Here is a 17633-nt window from a genome sequence, read left to right as displayed (position 1 = left end):
CACGCTGGCCGAAGGCATACACACGCCGGCCGAAGGCATACACACGCCGGCCGAAGGCATACACACGCCGGCTGAAGGCATACACACGCCGGCCGAAGGCATACACACGCCGGCCGAAGGCATACACACGCCGGCCGAAGGCATACACACGCCGGCCGAAGGCATACACACGCCGGCCGAAGGCATACACACGCCGGCCGAAGGCATACACACGCCGGCCGAAGGCATACACACGCCGGCCGAAGGCGTACACACGCCGGCCGAAGGCGTACACACGCCGGCCGAAGGCGTACACACACACACACGTCAGCCGAAGGCGTACACACACACACACGTCAGCCGAAGGCGTACACACGTCAGCCGAAGGCGTACACACACGCACGCCGAAGGCGTACACACACGCCGAAGGCGTACACACACACACACACACACACAAGGCGTACACACACACACGCCGAAGGCGTACACACACACACACACGCCGAAGGCGTACACACACGCACACGCCGGCCGAAGGCGCGCACACACACACACACACACACACACACACACACACACACACACACACACACACACACACACACACACACACACACGTACACACACGTACACACGTACACACACACACACACGTACACACACGTACACACACGTACACACACGTACACACACGTACACACACGTACACACACGTACACACGTACACACGTACACACGTACACACGTACACACGTACACACGTACACACGTACACACACACACACCGTACACACACACCGTACACACACACACACACACCGTACACACACATAGGAGGAATTTGAGGGGACTCTGCTCACCTCTGCTACAGCAAGCACTCACATGGAAAACCCTGTCAAGATAGATATATTTAAAGTCCCTGCCGCTCAGACTAGATACACGATTGACGATTTGACATTTGCTAACTTATAATAATCAGGAAAAACTGGCAGCATATGCGGTTTCTTCCAGGGAGCTTTAATGTACATGCCAATTTTAACTTGTGGCAAGAACATGCCCCCCAATTATTTTTAAACTCTTTTCTGTACATTAGCACTTTACTAGAGATGGTTTATATTTCTTCACCTGGCGATTGTGCCGGCCTAGCCTGCTATGTCTGTCTGTCCCCCTCACTTCAACACTGGTTCTGTGGACTGCTGGAGAAGTAGAGTGAGCTTACGCTAGCTCCCCATAGTTATGTGGGTTCTGCCCAGACTTTCACAGTGGCAGGTCTTGGAGACATTCAACGGTGTTCAGCACATCACCCCATAATATTAGACCAACAAAAAAGTAATGCAATTCTGAGTGGTGCTTCTTTCTATCTGCCTGTTGCATTATTTATACATTTTTAGGTCTCGCCTAGTGAATGCGATGCTTCGCCTTGGTGAAAATATTGTGGTAGGTTTGGTGCGCAAAGGGAGACAAACCACGTGCGTGCCCAGACAGGCGATGTGCACACGCAGGGCGTCTTCTCTCTGGCAATCGTAGCTTTCACGTACTCCCACCACGCTCTCAATTTCATCACGCGCTCCCACCGCGCTCTCACTTTCTCTGACTTCACACAAGGCAGACAGACACATGCCTGGCAAAAGATGTGCACATGCACTGTGTAAGGCAGGCACATGCCCTGTCACTCTCGTAGGAGATCAAAAACATAAATAAATAATGTAATGTTACTAAGAAAAGATACGTGGAGGGGTGTCCACGATGGTGGAGCGAATGGACGCATTCTCCTGGCGCTCCATCCCAGTCCATAGTCCAGCACTCTTCACAGTGCCCCTCCCGACCCTAAAATCAGTGCTGGATCGAGCAACGTCAGCGTCCGGAGCAGCAACGCATCGCTGGTGCCCGAATTGACCGAGGCAACTACCCGCCGCGGCCTTACAGATGATGGGGCTGCCGCAGTCGGGCCTTCGATAAGAGCGGAGACTGCCGGCGTATTGGATTGCGCCTGACCCGGTCAGATAGACATGTGCTTTGCGAGCCGCAGCCCAGCTCCTGGTGGCTCCACAATGACAGCGGGGTGAGGGGTATCGGTCCCCCCCAACACCCCTGATATCAGGACCTCCATGAGTGCGGCCTAGCGGGCAGCCGCTACCCAGGGTGCAGATCTCAGCGGGACCGGCCCTCCGGTACTTCCAGCTGCAGCGCCCCCGCCTCTTCGCTTTGCTCCTGGCTCCCGGGGCTCTGAGGAGGGAGGTGATTTGTGGATGCCCCCTGGATTTGGACGGCGTGCCAGGCCTGCCTGAGTATTGGAGGGACCGTTCGCGACAACCAGCGTCACAGGCCGGCTATTCACTCTAGGCCCGTGTGTTGGAGCTTCCTAAATTACGATATTAAGTTGCGAGATATAGCTTTGCTCAGCCCCCGCGAATGGCACATCCTGGCCTGGGTCCACCTCTGTATCTGTGGGGCACCTGTCGCAGCATCCACAACCCACAGGAGACTCGCTGCTATCTCACCCGGCTCCAAACTATATCCAAGGACCCATGACCTGCACTGAGCGCTGTGCTGTACGCAAGCCCAGGACGACGAGGGGAACCTATGGGGATACCTATGAGACAACGTAGCCCCTGTTGGACACCAGAACACTTGCATCAGTTGGTAACCTGGAAATCTGAAGCTGATTTATTTGCACATTCTTCCTGGAATCTCGACTTGAGAGAGGCATGTATGTGACTCGGACAGCGGCTCGGGGAGTGGTAAGTGGAGCCTAACGTGATGGCTGCTAGCACACAAAAGCGGGAGGTCGCCCATAGCACTGAAATGGTGTCTTAGGAGATCTGGTGAGGCCCTCTGCGCACCACGGCACCTCCTCGCTTGTCAACGCTCCTGTGGGGAATCATGGCCTCCACCAAAGGGACAAGCATTTGCAATGCAATAGGTATTGTAGTTACCCAAGTTAAAGCTATTGGCATTGTAAGTTACAATGCCTTTTATTTATGTTTTTAAAACAAATAACAAGGCCTTTTATATTTGCAATGTCAATAACTCAAATTCACGTAAATGCGAGACCTATTGCATTGCAAATGCTTGTTGTTTTTGCTTCTATTGTTTTGAATGTCTTTCTCTCCATGGACTCATAGTGTTTATTGACCACAATCAGAAACCACCCTCATGGCCTAACGATTTTCCGTGCATATATTTTGTGTATTCCACCAACTCTGCCCAGCTCTTTTTCCCGTGTTTATATTTTGTGTGTACTTAAACCTAAGATTGTTGCACATCATATGCTCAGTGACTGGATTATTGCCTTGCTCTCGATTCTGTAAAGCGCTCTGGTACCTTCGGGTATAGCTAGCGCTATATAAGCCCTATAAATAAAATAAATAAATGAGTTCAAAACAACTTGTCACTAATTCTTTCTTCAACATAGGATTTATTTTTAAATTGTCCTACAAGACTTTACACAGTTGAACCAAATCCCCATGTACAGCTTTTAAAACTGTTACTTGGAGAGAACTTTTTCAAGTGAATCCTGTTAGGAGTACTATTTCATTTGCTTCATGTAGTGCTCTATGTTCAGACAAGCTAAAATAAGTCCCTGCAAATGCCTTTTGCAACATGCCAGATAAGCTTCTTTAGAGCTATATTTAACTGTGCTTCAGTATATCTTTTCTATATAATGTAGTATTTTTGCTCCGGAAAAATGTGTTTATTTTAGTGTTCCATGATTATCATGCGATGCTATTGTGCATGGGATTAGGGCTTACGCTAAGGTGTTGATTTTCATTTAGGCTTGGTATAAGGACAAACTAGTCCTGTGGAATGAAGGCCTAGGTGCCTTAGATATAGATGGTGGTTTGATATTTGGAGAAGAGTAAGTGGTGATTTGGAAAGATGTAAAACTTACTGTGCTATGATTGAATATGAATTTTAGACAACAATACCTGAAAAGGGTGGTGCAGTTTTTGTGTTTAATCCTATATTTGACTTATGGCAAGAGTTTGGTATGTTTTTGAGCTTACATGGTTAGTGCCTAAGATGGGGCCTGGGACTCTTAGATCATTCCTGAGCTTCCAGGATTTTACTACAGTAATGCAAGAAAACAAACTATTGAATGACTGTAGAAATTAGAGAAAATTAATGCACTGAGTGCTCATCATACAAGGCTGTACTTAGCTAAAAATAGAAGCACATTACGTTAAATTAATATTAATTTATAATATATTTAATTGGGAAAATGTTGACAATGTTTAACTTTGTGAGTATTTCCAATTGTTATCTGACTTGGAAGTCTTGTAAACTTCTTCTCAGTTTGTAATTTTTTGACCCACTATTGCTCTTGTTTTCTCCACCAGACCTTGGAACGAGGAGCAATGAATTCAGCAGTTTGCGTTTACGAGACCGAGCTGTTTCAGGTAATCCAGAGGAGGGGTAGGAGGATCTGCTGATTCTATGAGGATCTTTGGTGGAAAGGCAACACTGTGTAGAATAGGTTGATTTTTTTTTTATTGATTTTTTAAAATATTTTTATTGAGAATTTATCCCACAGCAGACAGACAAGGGAGATAAACACAAGTAAATACATTATAGTTCCATGAATTACGAAACAAAGGCAGCGAAAAAAAGATACAAATATATAACCTATAGAAACCTTACTGCCCCATCCAATTGGTAGCCATACTTTATACCCATACATTTTCCGTCTAATACCCTTGAGTTTATACAAAGAAGATTCAAGGTGATATAATGACAATAATTTAGCTTGCCATTTTACGAAGTTTGGTGGTTCCGGGTCAATCCATTGCGAAGAAATACAAAACCTATATACAGACATGCATATAAATACAAAGGCTTCTTCTGCAGGTAACCATTATGCAGCATATTTTCTTCCACGCCAAATATAACCAGTTGCATGGTTAATTTGACACAAATGCCCAAGCTTTCATTAATATACAGCTCAATATCTCCTATAAATTTAGAAAGCTTTGGACAAAACGAAAAAACGTGGGCAGTATCAGCTGCATTTAGATTACATCGACTACAATAAGTCCCCCGCCCAGACTTCCATTTTGCTAATTTAGCTGGTGTATAGTATAGATCAAACACCGACATATAATGTTGAGTTTGAAGAGATCCATTTAATAATACACTGGTAGCTATCTCCAAGCTTCTTGCCAACTTAATTCCCTCTACACCTAACTTCTCTTGCCATTTCTTTTCAATTTCCCGAAGATCATCTTCCTCCGTTGCCAGAAGGAGTTGATACAAAGGGCCCATTTTAAGCCTCCTTTAATTGCTTCAATAATCTCTATTTTTTCTAAGAAAACCATATTTCCTGACAGCTTCTCTTCACAGAAACTCCGAAGCTGAAGATATTTAAAAAAATAAACACGCTGCATCTTATACTTCCTCGTTAAAAAATCAAAGGAGGCGAAGCTCTTCCCTTGAAACAAATCTCCCAATTCCTGCACTCCCCGCTCTTTCCATCTTAGCAGCACCTGATCATTACAAATTTCAGGGAAGAGAGGGCACTTCTGAAGAGGTGTATACAGTGTTAGCTTACTGTTAATTCCAAATTTTTTCTTAATTATCCTCCAAACCAGATAGGCTGTATGGAATATTTTAAATTTGGTCTTCTTGTAATAACTTGGTTCCACTATTCTATTTAGACATTGTTTAACCTCTTCACCCAAAAGCATCTCATAAATAGATGGGGCAGAAAATTCTTCGGTAGGATCATCTGATAAGACTAACACCCCCATATGTTGGAATGGATCTTTGGTGGTAAAATTGAAAATTGGGAATGCCCCAGCCTCCTCTGTCCCTTGGTAAGGTGCATTTTTTAACAGATCTCCTTGCTCGGTGATATCCCCATTGAAATCTTGAGCACATTCTGTCTATTTGAGCAAAATAATGGGAAGATATTAAAAAAGGAATAGCTCGGAATATATATAAAAATTTGGGGAAAATGAGCATTTTCAATATATTGGTGCGTCTAGCAAGCGAGAATTTTAAGTTATTTAATCTCTCTAATGTTTTATTTGAGGCAGCTATTATTGGATCCAAGTTAGCAGAAATGATGTTTTCGACATTAGCCATAAGTTTTACACCCAGGTATGTGGCCTCTTGTTCACATTTAATATTTTCTGGTCGACCGGCTTCAGAGTGTATGATTTGGGTCTTTGCTAAGTTTAACTTATAACCAGAAATCTGGCCGAACATCTCTGCAGCCTCTATAATAATAGGTAGCGAACTGGCGATATAGTTTGCGACAACAGCGATATCGTCTGCATACGCACAGACTTTGAACTCGGTATTTTGAATCTGAACGGGTTTAATAGCATGATTTCTTTCTAATGTCAAAATAAAAGGATCTATATATAAAGCAAAAAGGAGGGGGGATCAGGGGCAACCCTGCCTCGTCCCTCTTTCTATCAATACCTTCCCTGATAGTTTCCCAGCTATCCGTATAAATGCCCATTAATTATAATGGGGTAACCCAGTAACCCTCAGAACCTGGGTAGGCAATGGCAAACAAAAATTGGTTCTGTCGGGGAGTGAACAATTTCTCAGTTATATAGCATATATTGCAACAACTTTTCTTACTTAGTTGTACTTAGAAGTATTTGAATTGGAAAATCACACACCACACATTTTTCAAAAAAGAGAAAGGTTCTTATTCATCTATCTCTTTACAGCAATTCATTTCAACACTTAAAAGATTGGTTGTCCATACAATAGATATTCAAAACAAAGTGCACAAGTGAATTAAACGTGAACAAGTGATTTGAGTGTATAATACAGTGAAACAATTTTACAGCAAAAATTAAAATTAAAAGAAGTCACGGTCCAAAAATGGTATCAATGTCCACAAACAGTACAATTATTTATATTTTTCTGCTGGGATATAACAAGGACCAGTTGAAGAGTTAACGTCGACGTTTCGACCCTGGGGTGCGGTGCTGTCTTATTAGCAACCAGTTCGGGTCTTCATCAGGACGATAAAGAAGAAGGGACAACCTGAAATTTCGTAATTTAGAGAGGGTATAGGCGTCCTATTTCTGCCTCTACACTCGTGGTTCTTATGTTCTAGCGTTGATTCTCAAGTATTTGTCACCGTCCGGTGTACAAATAGGGGGAGGTGCTGTAGATCGAATTACAGCTTTGTCAAGATTTTCAGGGCGTTTTTATCTTATTGTTTATAACGCTACCTCCTGGTAAGAGATTCAAGCCTGTAGTGCCGCAGCCGCGATCACTTCGGGAGCCGTAACAGCAAACGTCTGTGTGCAGACTGACTCGCGCGGTGCACACAGACGTTTGCTGTTACGGCTCCCGAAGTGATCGCGGCTGCGGCACTACAGGCTTGAATCTCTTACCAGGAGGTAGCGTTATAAACAATAAGATAAAAACGCCCTGAAAATCTGGACAAAGCTGTAATTCGATCTACAGCACCTTCCCCTATTTGTACACCGGACGGTGACAAATACTTGAGATATAAACGCCCAGACAATCTTGACAAAGCTGTAATTCGATCTACAGCACCTCCCCCTATTTGTACACCGGACGGTGACAAATACTTGAGAATCAACGCTAGAACATAAGAACCACGAGTGTAGAGGCAGAAATAGGACGCCTATACCCTCTCTAAATTACGAAATTTCAGGTTGTCCCTTCTTCTTTATCGTCCTGATGAAGACCCGAACTGGTTGCTAATAAGACAGCACCGCACCCCAGGGTCGAAACGTCGACGTTAACTCTTCAACTGGTCCTTGTTATATCCCAGCAGAAAAATATAAATAATTGTACTGTTTGTGGACATTGATACCATTTTTGGACCGTGACTTCTTTTAATTTTAATTTTTGCTGTAAAATTGTTTCACTGTATTATACACTCAAATCACTTGTTCACGTTTAATTCACTTGTGCACTTTGTTTTGAATATCTATTGTATGGACAACCAATCTTTTAAGTGTTGAAATGAATTGCTGTAAAGAGATAGATGAATAAGAACCTTTCTCTTTTTTGAAAAATGTGTGGTGTGTGATTTTCCAATTCAAATACTTCTAAGTACAACTAAGTAAGAAAAGTTGTTGCAATATATGCTATATAACTAAAATTGTTCACTCCCCGACAGAACCAATTTTTGTTTGCCATCCGTATAAATGCAGCTGGTTCTTTATATAGTGCCTTAATTGCTTTAATTAAAGGCTCTGGAAACCCCTTCTTCGCCAGGACCAACCACAAGAAGCTCCACAAGACCCTGTCGAACGCTTTTTCAGCGTCCAACAGGGCCACGCCAACCGGAGAATTCTTTCCCTGTGCCCAGTCCAACATAGAGATAATTCGCCTTATATGGTCCGTGGTTTCCCTATGTTGTATAAAACCGTGTTGTCTCAATGAGACCAGGCCCGGCATCATATCTTTCAGCCTATTGGCTATCATCTTTGAGTAAATTTTATTATCCGAATTCAATAAGGATATTGGTCTATATGACCGTATTTCCTTATCTTTTTTGCCCTTTTTTTTAAAGACTACTAATGTAGCATTAGACCAGGACTGGGGGGCATTCCCTATAAAGGCTTCTTGACAGATTTCGACCATTTCTGCTCATACTGTCCCTGAAAAAACGATAAAATTCTAGGGGGATGTTATCTGGGCCCATTGCTTTTCCCTGGGCAAGTCCTAATATAGCCCTCTCTATTTCCCCCCATTCTGGTGGCTCTTGTAGGCTGATCTTTTGTATTTCGGTCAATGTAGCTGGGATTACTTCACTTAAATATTCATCAGAAGAAACCTCTCCAATATCCTCAGTATATAGATCCTGATAATATCCTTGAAAGGCGGTCAACACTCCTTCCTTAGTCTCTTGGCGCACCCCCTGCAGATCTCTTCCTTTATGTATGTCATTCTAAGCAGCTTTTACCCTAACCCTTTTAGCCAATACTCTGCCCGTTTTTTCACCCAATTCATACGCTTCTTCATGTAAAACAAATTGTGCTGCTATATCGTCAGCCATATTCGCATGAGCCCTGGACCTTAGAATAGTAAGTTCCTTCTGAATTTGGTTAAGTACATCTACTTTTGCAGCGTGAATCTTTCTGGATTCACTATGCTGTGCATTATTCCGCGGTCTTGTGGTTGGGTCCGGATTCGTAGTCTTTTCTTTGTTTTTTTTTTTTTTTTCTCTTTGCCCAGGTGGGCGTCGGCGTCACACCCCCTTTGGGTGTATTTCCGGTGACGTCGGCATGCTTCCTGCGGAAGCTCCCACTCTTGGGCGCCATCTTCAGATTCTTTTTTTCCGCGGTCGGGTCTGGATCGTTCCCGTTTGGGCTCCAGACATTTTTGGAGAAAGAAGAAAGAAAATACAGAAAAGACGAGGAGAAGTCATCTGAAGACTCCAGGGGACTTCACCGACGAAAGACAAGCAAAGATAAGGCGTTTTCCATCCAGATCTTCGACGACCGTCGACGAACACGCGACCAGAGAGGCCCTGGACGCTCGAGGATGGACAACACGCCGTTCAAGTTCTGCCGTAACTGCCACCACAAGTACGCGCAGAAGGACCAGCACCCGGTATGCAACCTTTGCCTACCGGTGGACCACGAAAGCGGAGACTGCAACGCCTGTTCCGCCTTCACCCCGAAGACCCTTCGTGTGAGAGAGAGGCAGAGGGTAGCACACGCCGCCCTGCAGGGGAAGGCCCCGACCCCGTCGCTCTACGAGCTGGGGATGTCCTCCGAGGAAGAAGACAACGCTGCCGCCGAAGACGACAGCTACACGGTCGTAGAGACCGATTACACGAAGACTTCTGACAAGGTAGGAGACTCTTCGGCCCCCAAGAACCCGAGAGACTCTGAGTCTCGAAAAATCGAGGGCAAGACCCCGAAAGCGCCGACGCCAAAAAAGGCGGCGTCCGCGACTACTCCCAGGCCCAGCGGATCCTCAGAGAAGGAGTCCCCGGCGCCGAGAGCTGCTGATCAGCAGAAGACGTCGAAAATCGTCCCCGAAAAGGATCGATCGACGAGGGAGAAAGACCCGAAACTGTCGACGACGACCAGAGACCCGATATCCGGTTCGACGTCGAAAACTTCGACTCCGAGAGGCACGGCGACGAGCCATCCGTCGAAGAGAGCGGCGGAACCATCCGACGCGGAACACGCGGACGAGATGGAAAAGAAAAGAAGGCGCCTCGAGGCAGAAATGGAGAACTTCATGCAGCGGAAAAAAGATTTCGACGCAAGGATGAAGGCCTTCACGATCCCTCACAAGACCAAGCCACCAGTGCTGGAGGCGGTCGAGGAGGAAGAAGAAGAGGTCGCCGAAGTCACCGAGCAAGACCAGGACGTCGAGGTGTTCGACGACCAGGAGGAGTACGAGAATCCCCACGAGAGCTACAGCTATGGGGAGGAAGATGAGGGCAGGACAGACACAGAGTCGGCGCCCTATGACCTTCAGGAGGTAGATTACATCGATGTCGACACCGACAGCCCGGAGGAGGTGGTCGACACCTACCCCTCGAGGCCCTCGCCGCCGGACGACATCGGGGCCTACAACGCGGTGATACAATCTGCCGCAGCAGCTTTCAAGCTCAAGCTCGACGAAGAGAAGCAGAAAGCAGACTTCCTTCTGGAAACATTGCTCCCAACACAAACGAGGAGCCAGTTCCTCCCGATGCTCGAGAGCGTCTTGGCTCAGGGGAAGGAAGCTTTCAGGGAGCCCGCAACATGCAAGGCAGTAACTCCCAGAACTGAGAAGAAGTACAAGCATGCCGCAAAGGACCCGGCCTACATTCAGGGCACGGTCTCCGCAGACTCCATTATCACGGCCACAGCAAGGAGGAGGGCTAACGTACCCACTACCTCGGGCCCGCCACCGGATAAAGAGAGCAAAAGGATGGATCTGGTGGGCAGAAGGATCGAACGGAATGCCGCGACCCACTGGCGCATGGCTAATTCCAACGCCCTGGTAAACAGACACATGTACCAAATCATGGAGGGACTGGGGCAGTTGGTGAAGGACTTGCCCCAGGATGCCAAGCAGAAAGCCGAAAAGCTAATTGAAGAGGGGAAGAATGCTGCAAATTCTTGCCTTAAGACGGCCCTGGATGGGGCAGACACCGCCAGCAGGCTCATGATGATGGGCGTCACGGAAAGGAGACACGCCTGGCTCAGGATATCCGGTTTCAAACCGGAGGTGCAACACAGCATCCTGAACACACCATTCAACGGCAGTACGCTTTTCGGACAAACAGTTGATGAGCAACTCAGCCAACTTAAGAAGGATAACGAAACAGCAAGATCCATGGGAGCATTGCAGTTCAGAGGGAACAAGAGGGGCACCCCGTCACGGAGGCCCGGCGGAAGAGGCGGAAACCAGCCAGGTACATCACACCAGGCTTTCCAGCAAACGCACCAGGCAGACTCGCAGGGTCAGCAGGGCCATCAGAAACAGCCCTGGCAGTACCAACAAAGAGGCCAGTCCTTTCGAGGGAGAAATGGACGGGGACAAAATAGAAGAGGGGGCCAGCAGCCCACCTCCAAGTGACTTCAAAAAAATCCGTGTGCCCACCCACAAAAAAGATCCCAGGGGGCAGCACGTACAGATGGGTCAAGACAAACTAGACACCTACGACCACAGGACACCAGTGGGAGGAAGATTAAGATTCCACCTCCAGGAGTGGAGAGGAATCACATCAGACAAATGGATCCTCAACATTATCCAATTCGGATACTGCATAGAGTTGGAGGCGAGGCCAACAAACAGAAAACCAAGAAGAAAGCCGCTAGCAAGCAAGCAGCTGCAGTGCCTTCAGGAAGAAGCAAAAGAACTCCTGCAGAAGCAGGCCATAGAAAGGGTACCCTTCAAGGAAAGAAACACAGGAGTATACTCAACATACTTCCTGGTACCAAAAGTAGACGAGACAATGAGGCCCATTCTCGATTTACGGTTCGTGAACAAATTCATAAGAACGCAAAAATTCAAAATGACCTCCCTGCAAGAGGTGCTCCCACAGTTGCAGACCGGGGACTTCATGGTCACTATAGACCTCAAAGACGCATACCTGCACATCCCAATGAACAGGAAGCACAAGCACATGCTCAGGTTCACCGTCGGAGAAAGCCACTACCAGTTCACGACACTGGCCTTCGGTCTAAAATCGGCACCAAGAGTTTTCACAAAGTGCCTCGCAGCAGTCGCAGCGCACCTAAGAAGGCAGGGAATACATGTATACCCTTACCTGGACGACTGGCTGGTGAAAGCAAACTCATACCAGAAATGCAAGCTGCACGCACATACAGTGACCAGCACGCTCATAAACCTGGGGTTCTCCATCCATTGGAAGAAATCATCAATGGAGCCGGAACAAGTGAAGATCTTCCTGGGAGCACAGATCAACACCTTACAGGGCAAGGTGTTCCCCAGCGAGAAGAGGGCGAGGGCGCTGGTGAAGGAAACTCGCCTCTACCGGAAGGGACAAGCTCGGACAGTGAGGACGGCGAGCAAGATCATGGGGATGATGGCATCATGCATCCACCTGGTACCGAATGTACGACTCCACATGAGACCCATTCAAGAATGGCTACAGGAGCAATGGTCACAAGCTACAGGCAGTTGGGAGGATCTAGTGGTTGTAACGCACGCAGTGCAGAAGGAGATGACATGGTGGACCATGGAGAACATAGCAAGGGGAAAGCCTCTAACGCCCCCAACGCCAACAGTGACCATCACCACAGACGCATCCCTGAAGGGATGGGGCGCTCACATGGAGGAGCTCAAGGTGAGGGGACTGTGGACACCGACGGATGCCACAAAGCACATCAATTACTTAGAATTGAAGACAATCTTCCTTGCACTGAAGGCCTTTCAAACAAGACTGTACAAGCACAGGGTATTGATACAAACAGACAACACCACTGCGATGTTCTACATCAACAAGCAGGGGGGCACACAGTCCGCACCGCTTTCAACGCTGGCGCAGGAGATATGGAGATGGGCCATCCCTCTCAAGATAGACCTGCTAGCCATACACCTACCAGGGAAGGACAACATACAAGCCGATTGGCTCAGCAGGCAGACATCGGCATCCCACGAGTGGGAGCTCAATGCTCAGGAGACAAGATACCTGTTCGACAGGTGGGGGACACCATCGGTGGACCTGTTTGCCACACGCCAGAATGCAAAATGCCAAAACTTCGCATCCAGGCAGCCCGAGGAGGGGACACTGGGGAATGCCCTATGGATAGATTGGTCAAGGACATTTGCCTACGCCTTTCCCCCGATACCACTGATGCACAGAGTACTGAGCAAGTGCAGAGCGAGCAACATGACACTGATACTGGTCGCACCGCAGTGGGCGAGGCAGACCTGGTACTCGCAGATCATGGAGATGACACAGTGTGCACCCCACAGATTCAGCAGGAGGAAAGATCTACTGTCCATGCAGAACGGAGAGGTACTGCATCCAGAGCCAGAGAGCATGAGCCTAGTAGCGTGGCTCCTGAGGACATAGAGTTCGCACATTTGAGACTACCAGAAAGCACCCTGAGGGTACTTCGGGAGGCACGAAGGCCCAGCACTCGAAAGTGCTACGTTGCGAAATGGAAAAGATTCACAATATGGTGCAGACAGGAAAGACTCCACAATAAGATGAAGAGGGACTCCACAGTGCTAAGGTACCTGACGCACTTACTGGAGAAGAACCTTAGCTCATCCTCGTTAAGAGTTCACTTGGCAGCGATAGTAGCCTACACAAGGGGAGAAACGTGCAGGAGCTTCTTCACATCACAGGTGGTGAAGAGATTCCTAGAAGGAGCGAAAAGGATCGCACCACCCAAGCGGGTGCCGCCACCTGCATGGAACTTGAACACAGTCCTAACGGAACTCATGAAAGAGCCCTTTGAACCACTTCACAAGGCCTCCCTAAAGATGCTAACTATGAAAACAGCCTTCCTGGTTGCGATAACGTCCTTACGCAGAGTAAGCGAGCTTCAAGCGCTGACGCTACAAGAACCATACATACAAATACACAACGATAGAGTTGTGATGAGGACTGACCCACACTTCATGCCGAAGGTGGTATCCAATTTTCACATGAACCAGTCTATACAGATACCGAGTTTTTTCCAAAAACCCACAACCAGCGCAGAGAGAGCTCTGCACACCCTGGACGCCAGAAGGGCAGTCATGCACTACATTGAAAGGACAAAGGGGCACAGGAAAACGAAACAGTTTTTTGTGTCCTTCGCAAACAGCTTCATGGGCAAAGCAGTAACCAAAAGGACCATTGCACGATGGATCGCACAAACAATCCAACTCTGCCACAAACGGGCAGGACAGGAACTGGCTGAGGGGACACGTGCCCACTCCGCCAGGAAGAAGGGCGCTACAATAGCCTTCCTGGCTAACACACCCATAGAGGACATATGCCTGGCGGCAACATGGGCTTCGGTGCACACGTTCACGAAGCACTACTGTGTGGACATACAAATGAACAAGGAAGCTCAAGTGGGACAGAAGGTGCTACAGCACATATTCAACACCCAACGCTCATCTTCCACCCAGCCGCCACAGAGATGAGAAACCGCTACAAAATCTATGCACAGCATAGTGAATCCAGAAAGATTCACGCTGCAAAACGAATAGTTTTCTTACCTGTCGGTGTAGTTTTGCAGCTTGAAGATCTTTCTGGATTCACTAGCGAACCCACCCACCTCCGCCAGAAAGATGAGGCTGGAGAGAGAAGAGGTGGTTAACTAAAGAATAGACTTTGAAAATACAAAGCGGTAAATACAAACTAAGAAGAACATTGCCATTACTTCGGAAACGAAAGAAACACGGAAAAAAAGAACCCGAAGATGGCGCCCAAGAGTGGGAGCTTCCGCAGGAAGCATGCCGACGTCACCGGAAATACACCCAAAGGGGGTGTGACGCCGACGCCCACCTGGGCAAAGAGAAAAAAAAAAAAAAAACAAAGAAAAGACTACGAATCCGGACCCAACCACAAGACCGCGGAATAATGCACAGCATAGTGAATCCAGAAAGATCTTCAAGCTGCAAAACTACACCGACAGGTAAGAAAACTATTCGTTCCGCCCCGACCCTTAGCGCCTCAGCCAACTTTTTCTCAGCCATTAACGTCTTGTCGAAGTCCTGTCGATGTTTTAACAAGCTCCGTTTACGTTTAAATTTAGAAAAACTTATTTTCACCATTAACCACTGATTTAAATGTATCCCAAACAATCGCTATAGGGGCAGTACCTTTAACCTAAAAAAATTCCTTTATCTTGTTGGCCATAAATTGACGATATTCACCATCCAACAACAGTTTCCTATCAAATGACCACTGTTGAGGTTCTTCCCACTCTCCCTGATCAACATCTGGCACAAGTATCACCGGATTATGATCTGAGACCAGCTTGGGATGAATCTCAATATTAACACTTGCCAGAAATAAAGTTGTAATAAAAAAGTAATCTAAGCGTATGAATTTTGCGTGGGGAGCAGAATAAAATGTGAAACCATCATCTGGGTGTTTTAAATTCCAGACATCGTATAAGCCATGGTCCAAAATCAAAGCCCGAAGTGACTTAAACACCAGCCTCTTTCTGCCATTATAAACATAATTAGATCTAACATCCACCGTTGCTTCCAGATTAATATTCATGTCTCCACATAATACCATAGGCAAAGTCCGTTGAGCTAATTCGAAGTTAAAAAAATTAAATACCTCCGCATCATCTAAGTTTGGTCCATAAACATTACACAGCGTGAACCTCGTTTGGCCTACTTTAATCACTGAGATGGCCCATCGACCCCATTTATCAGCTGCTACTTTGAGGCTAACTCCAACCCCTCTTCTTTTCAGAATCGCTACTCCCCTTTTCATACCCGTTTGTATGGAGCAGACTACCAATTCCATACCCATTGATTTTAAATGCCCTCTATTGTGCCATGGGATATGTGTTTCTTGTAGACCTATGTCTACCTGTAGAATCTGCATAAGTTTTCCCAGGACCTGTCGCTTTTTAGGGTCATTAAGGCCGCAGATATTTAAAGAGCAAATCTTAATTTTCCTAGATGGTGACATACCTAATAGTTGTTTCACCTATAAGCTGCCTCTGGTTTTGATACATATCACAAACATAAAAGAAATCGCTTAACATTTGTACCTCTTTTATGAATATGTTTAACATTATTTCTTGCTGCTTAGTTTCTTTCTTAGTTAACTGCCTCCTGTCTGCTGATTTTTTTTTTCCCCTCCCCCCACCACCAAACCCCCGTGACCCCCCTACCCTCCCAAACTACAACCCTCCTACCCACCCTCGCCCCCCCCTTCCCGTTCCATCCTACGAGGCCCAGGGACCATCGGTCCCTGTTTTCAATGGTTTACCATGCTCCTCTCCCCCAGCTCCAAGGACCAAAAAACATACAAACATATTTATATACAGACGTTGAAAAGAAAAACAGAAGAAATTAAGAGTACTGGAACCCCAGAATAGAAAAAAAGAAAGCTCAGTATATTTCCCCCCCCCCAGAGCGATAACCGCCAGATCCAACCCCTAAATAAACAGAAAAGGTAAAGTCAGACCAAGGAATTTGTCTAATCTCACAAGGAGTGCCTGAATATCAGCACTTTATCATTCCAATGTGTCCAAAAACTCTTTAGCCTGTATTTCAGACACAAAAAATTTCGTCTGACCCTTGAACACAACCTTCAATTTAGCCGGGTTCTGTAGATACACCACAGCCCCCTTTTTCTGAAAGTCTGGGATCAATTGACGAAGGTGCCATCGCTTAGAAACCGTGGCCTGACAAAAATCGGGTCTGACAAAGAAGCTACAATCCTTGGCTAAAGCTTTCTTGTCCGGTCGTGCAAGTGCAAAAACGTCCTCAAGTGCTCGAAAGTTATTGAGACAGACAAGTATAGCCCTCTGGAGGATCTGCTCCCCTTGACGGGGGTTTTAACTTTAAACAGAAACCGATGGGCCCTTTGGATCTCCTTAGACCAATCCCAAACAGTCAAATCAGGAAATGCTTCTTCCAATAGTTCCACGATAAACTTACGAACATCAGTCCCTTCTTTCTTTTCCGGAATCCCCAAAAAACGTAGGTTATTCCTACGGGCCTGATTTTCCATTTCCGACAGCTTGTGACTCAGAGGCAATCAAGGCTCATAGGGATGATCTAACTCACTTTTTTGCATAATAGCTTGGTCTTCAAGAGCTGAAATTCGGGCATCTGCTTCCATGACCATGTCAGTTGTTTCAGTCCCAATTTTAATTGCTCGTCTCACCGCATTTTTTACCTTACTGCATGTGGCCTGCATACGTGCATTCTCCGCCTTACTCTCGCTTCTATGATTCATCATAGTCTCATATATTGTAGCTAATGTAATTTCCTTTTCCTGCGGTGGTCCAGCTATTGGCTGAGTCGCTATTTCCTGTGGGTGAATACCTTTAACCCCTTTTTCACCCCCGTTGTAACTTCTACTCCATTCAGATTCACCCCAGGAGGGGTAAGATTTCCTTGCTGAGATCTTTTCTTCTTCTTTCGCCGTTTGACAGTGGTAGCAGTAACATTTGGAGAGTTCATGCTTGACCTTGAATCACCTTCCGAGCTACTCACTACACTGTAATCATCACAATTTCGACTAACATCTGACCCCTCTT

General features: G+C 46.5%; 1 protein-coding gene across 4 annotated transcripts in view; it reads left to right on the top strand.

Annotated features, from left to right (window-relative positions):
- RBM45 (RNA binding motif protein 45) overlaps nucleotides 1-17633 on the top strand; it is a 319897-nt gene that overhangs the window by 126163 nt on the left and 176101 nt on the right. For all 4 annotated transcript variants that reach the window (XM_078681508.1, XM_078681509.1, XM_078681511.1 and 1 more), the window contains one exon: nucleotides 4320-4379. In XM_078681508.1, the coding sequence (XP_078537634.1) occupies nucleotides 4320-4379 (60 nt within the window). The remainder of the gene's footprint in view (nucleotides 1-4319; nucleotides 4380-17633) is intronic.

This window comes from Lissotriton helveticus, chromosome 3_1, assembly GCF_964261635.1.
Source record: "Lissotriton helveticus chromosome 3_1, aLisHel1.1, whole genome shotgun sequence".
Classification (NCBI taxonomy): Eukaryota; Metazoa; Chordata; class Amphibia; order Caudata; family Salamandridae; genus Lissotriton; species Lissotriton helveticus.
This window is presented reverse-complemented; position numbering and strand designations above follow the sequence as displayed.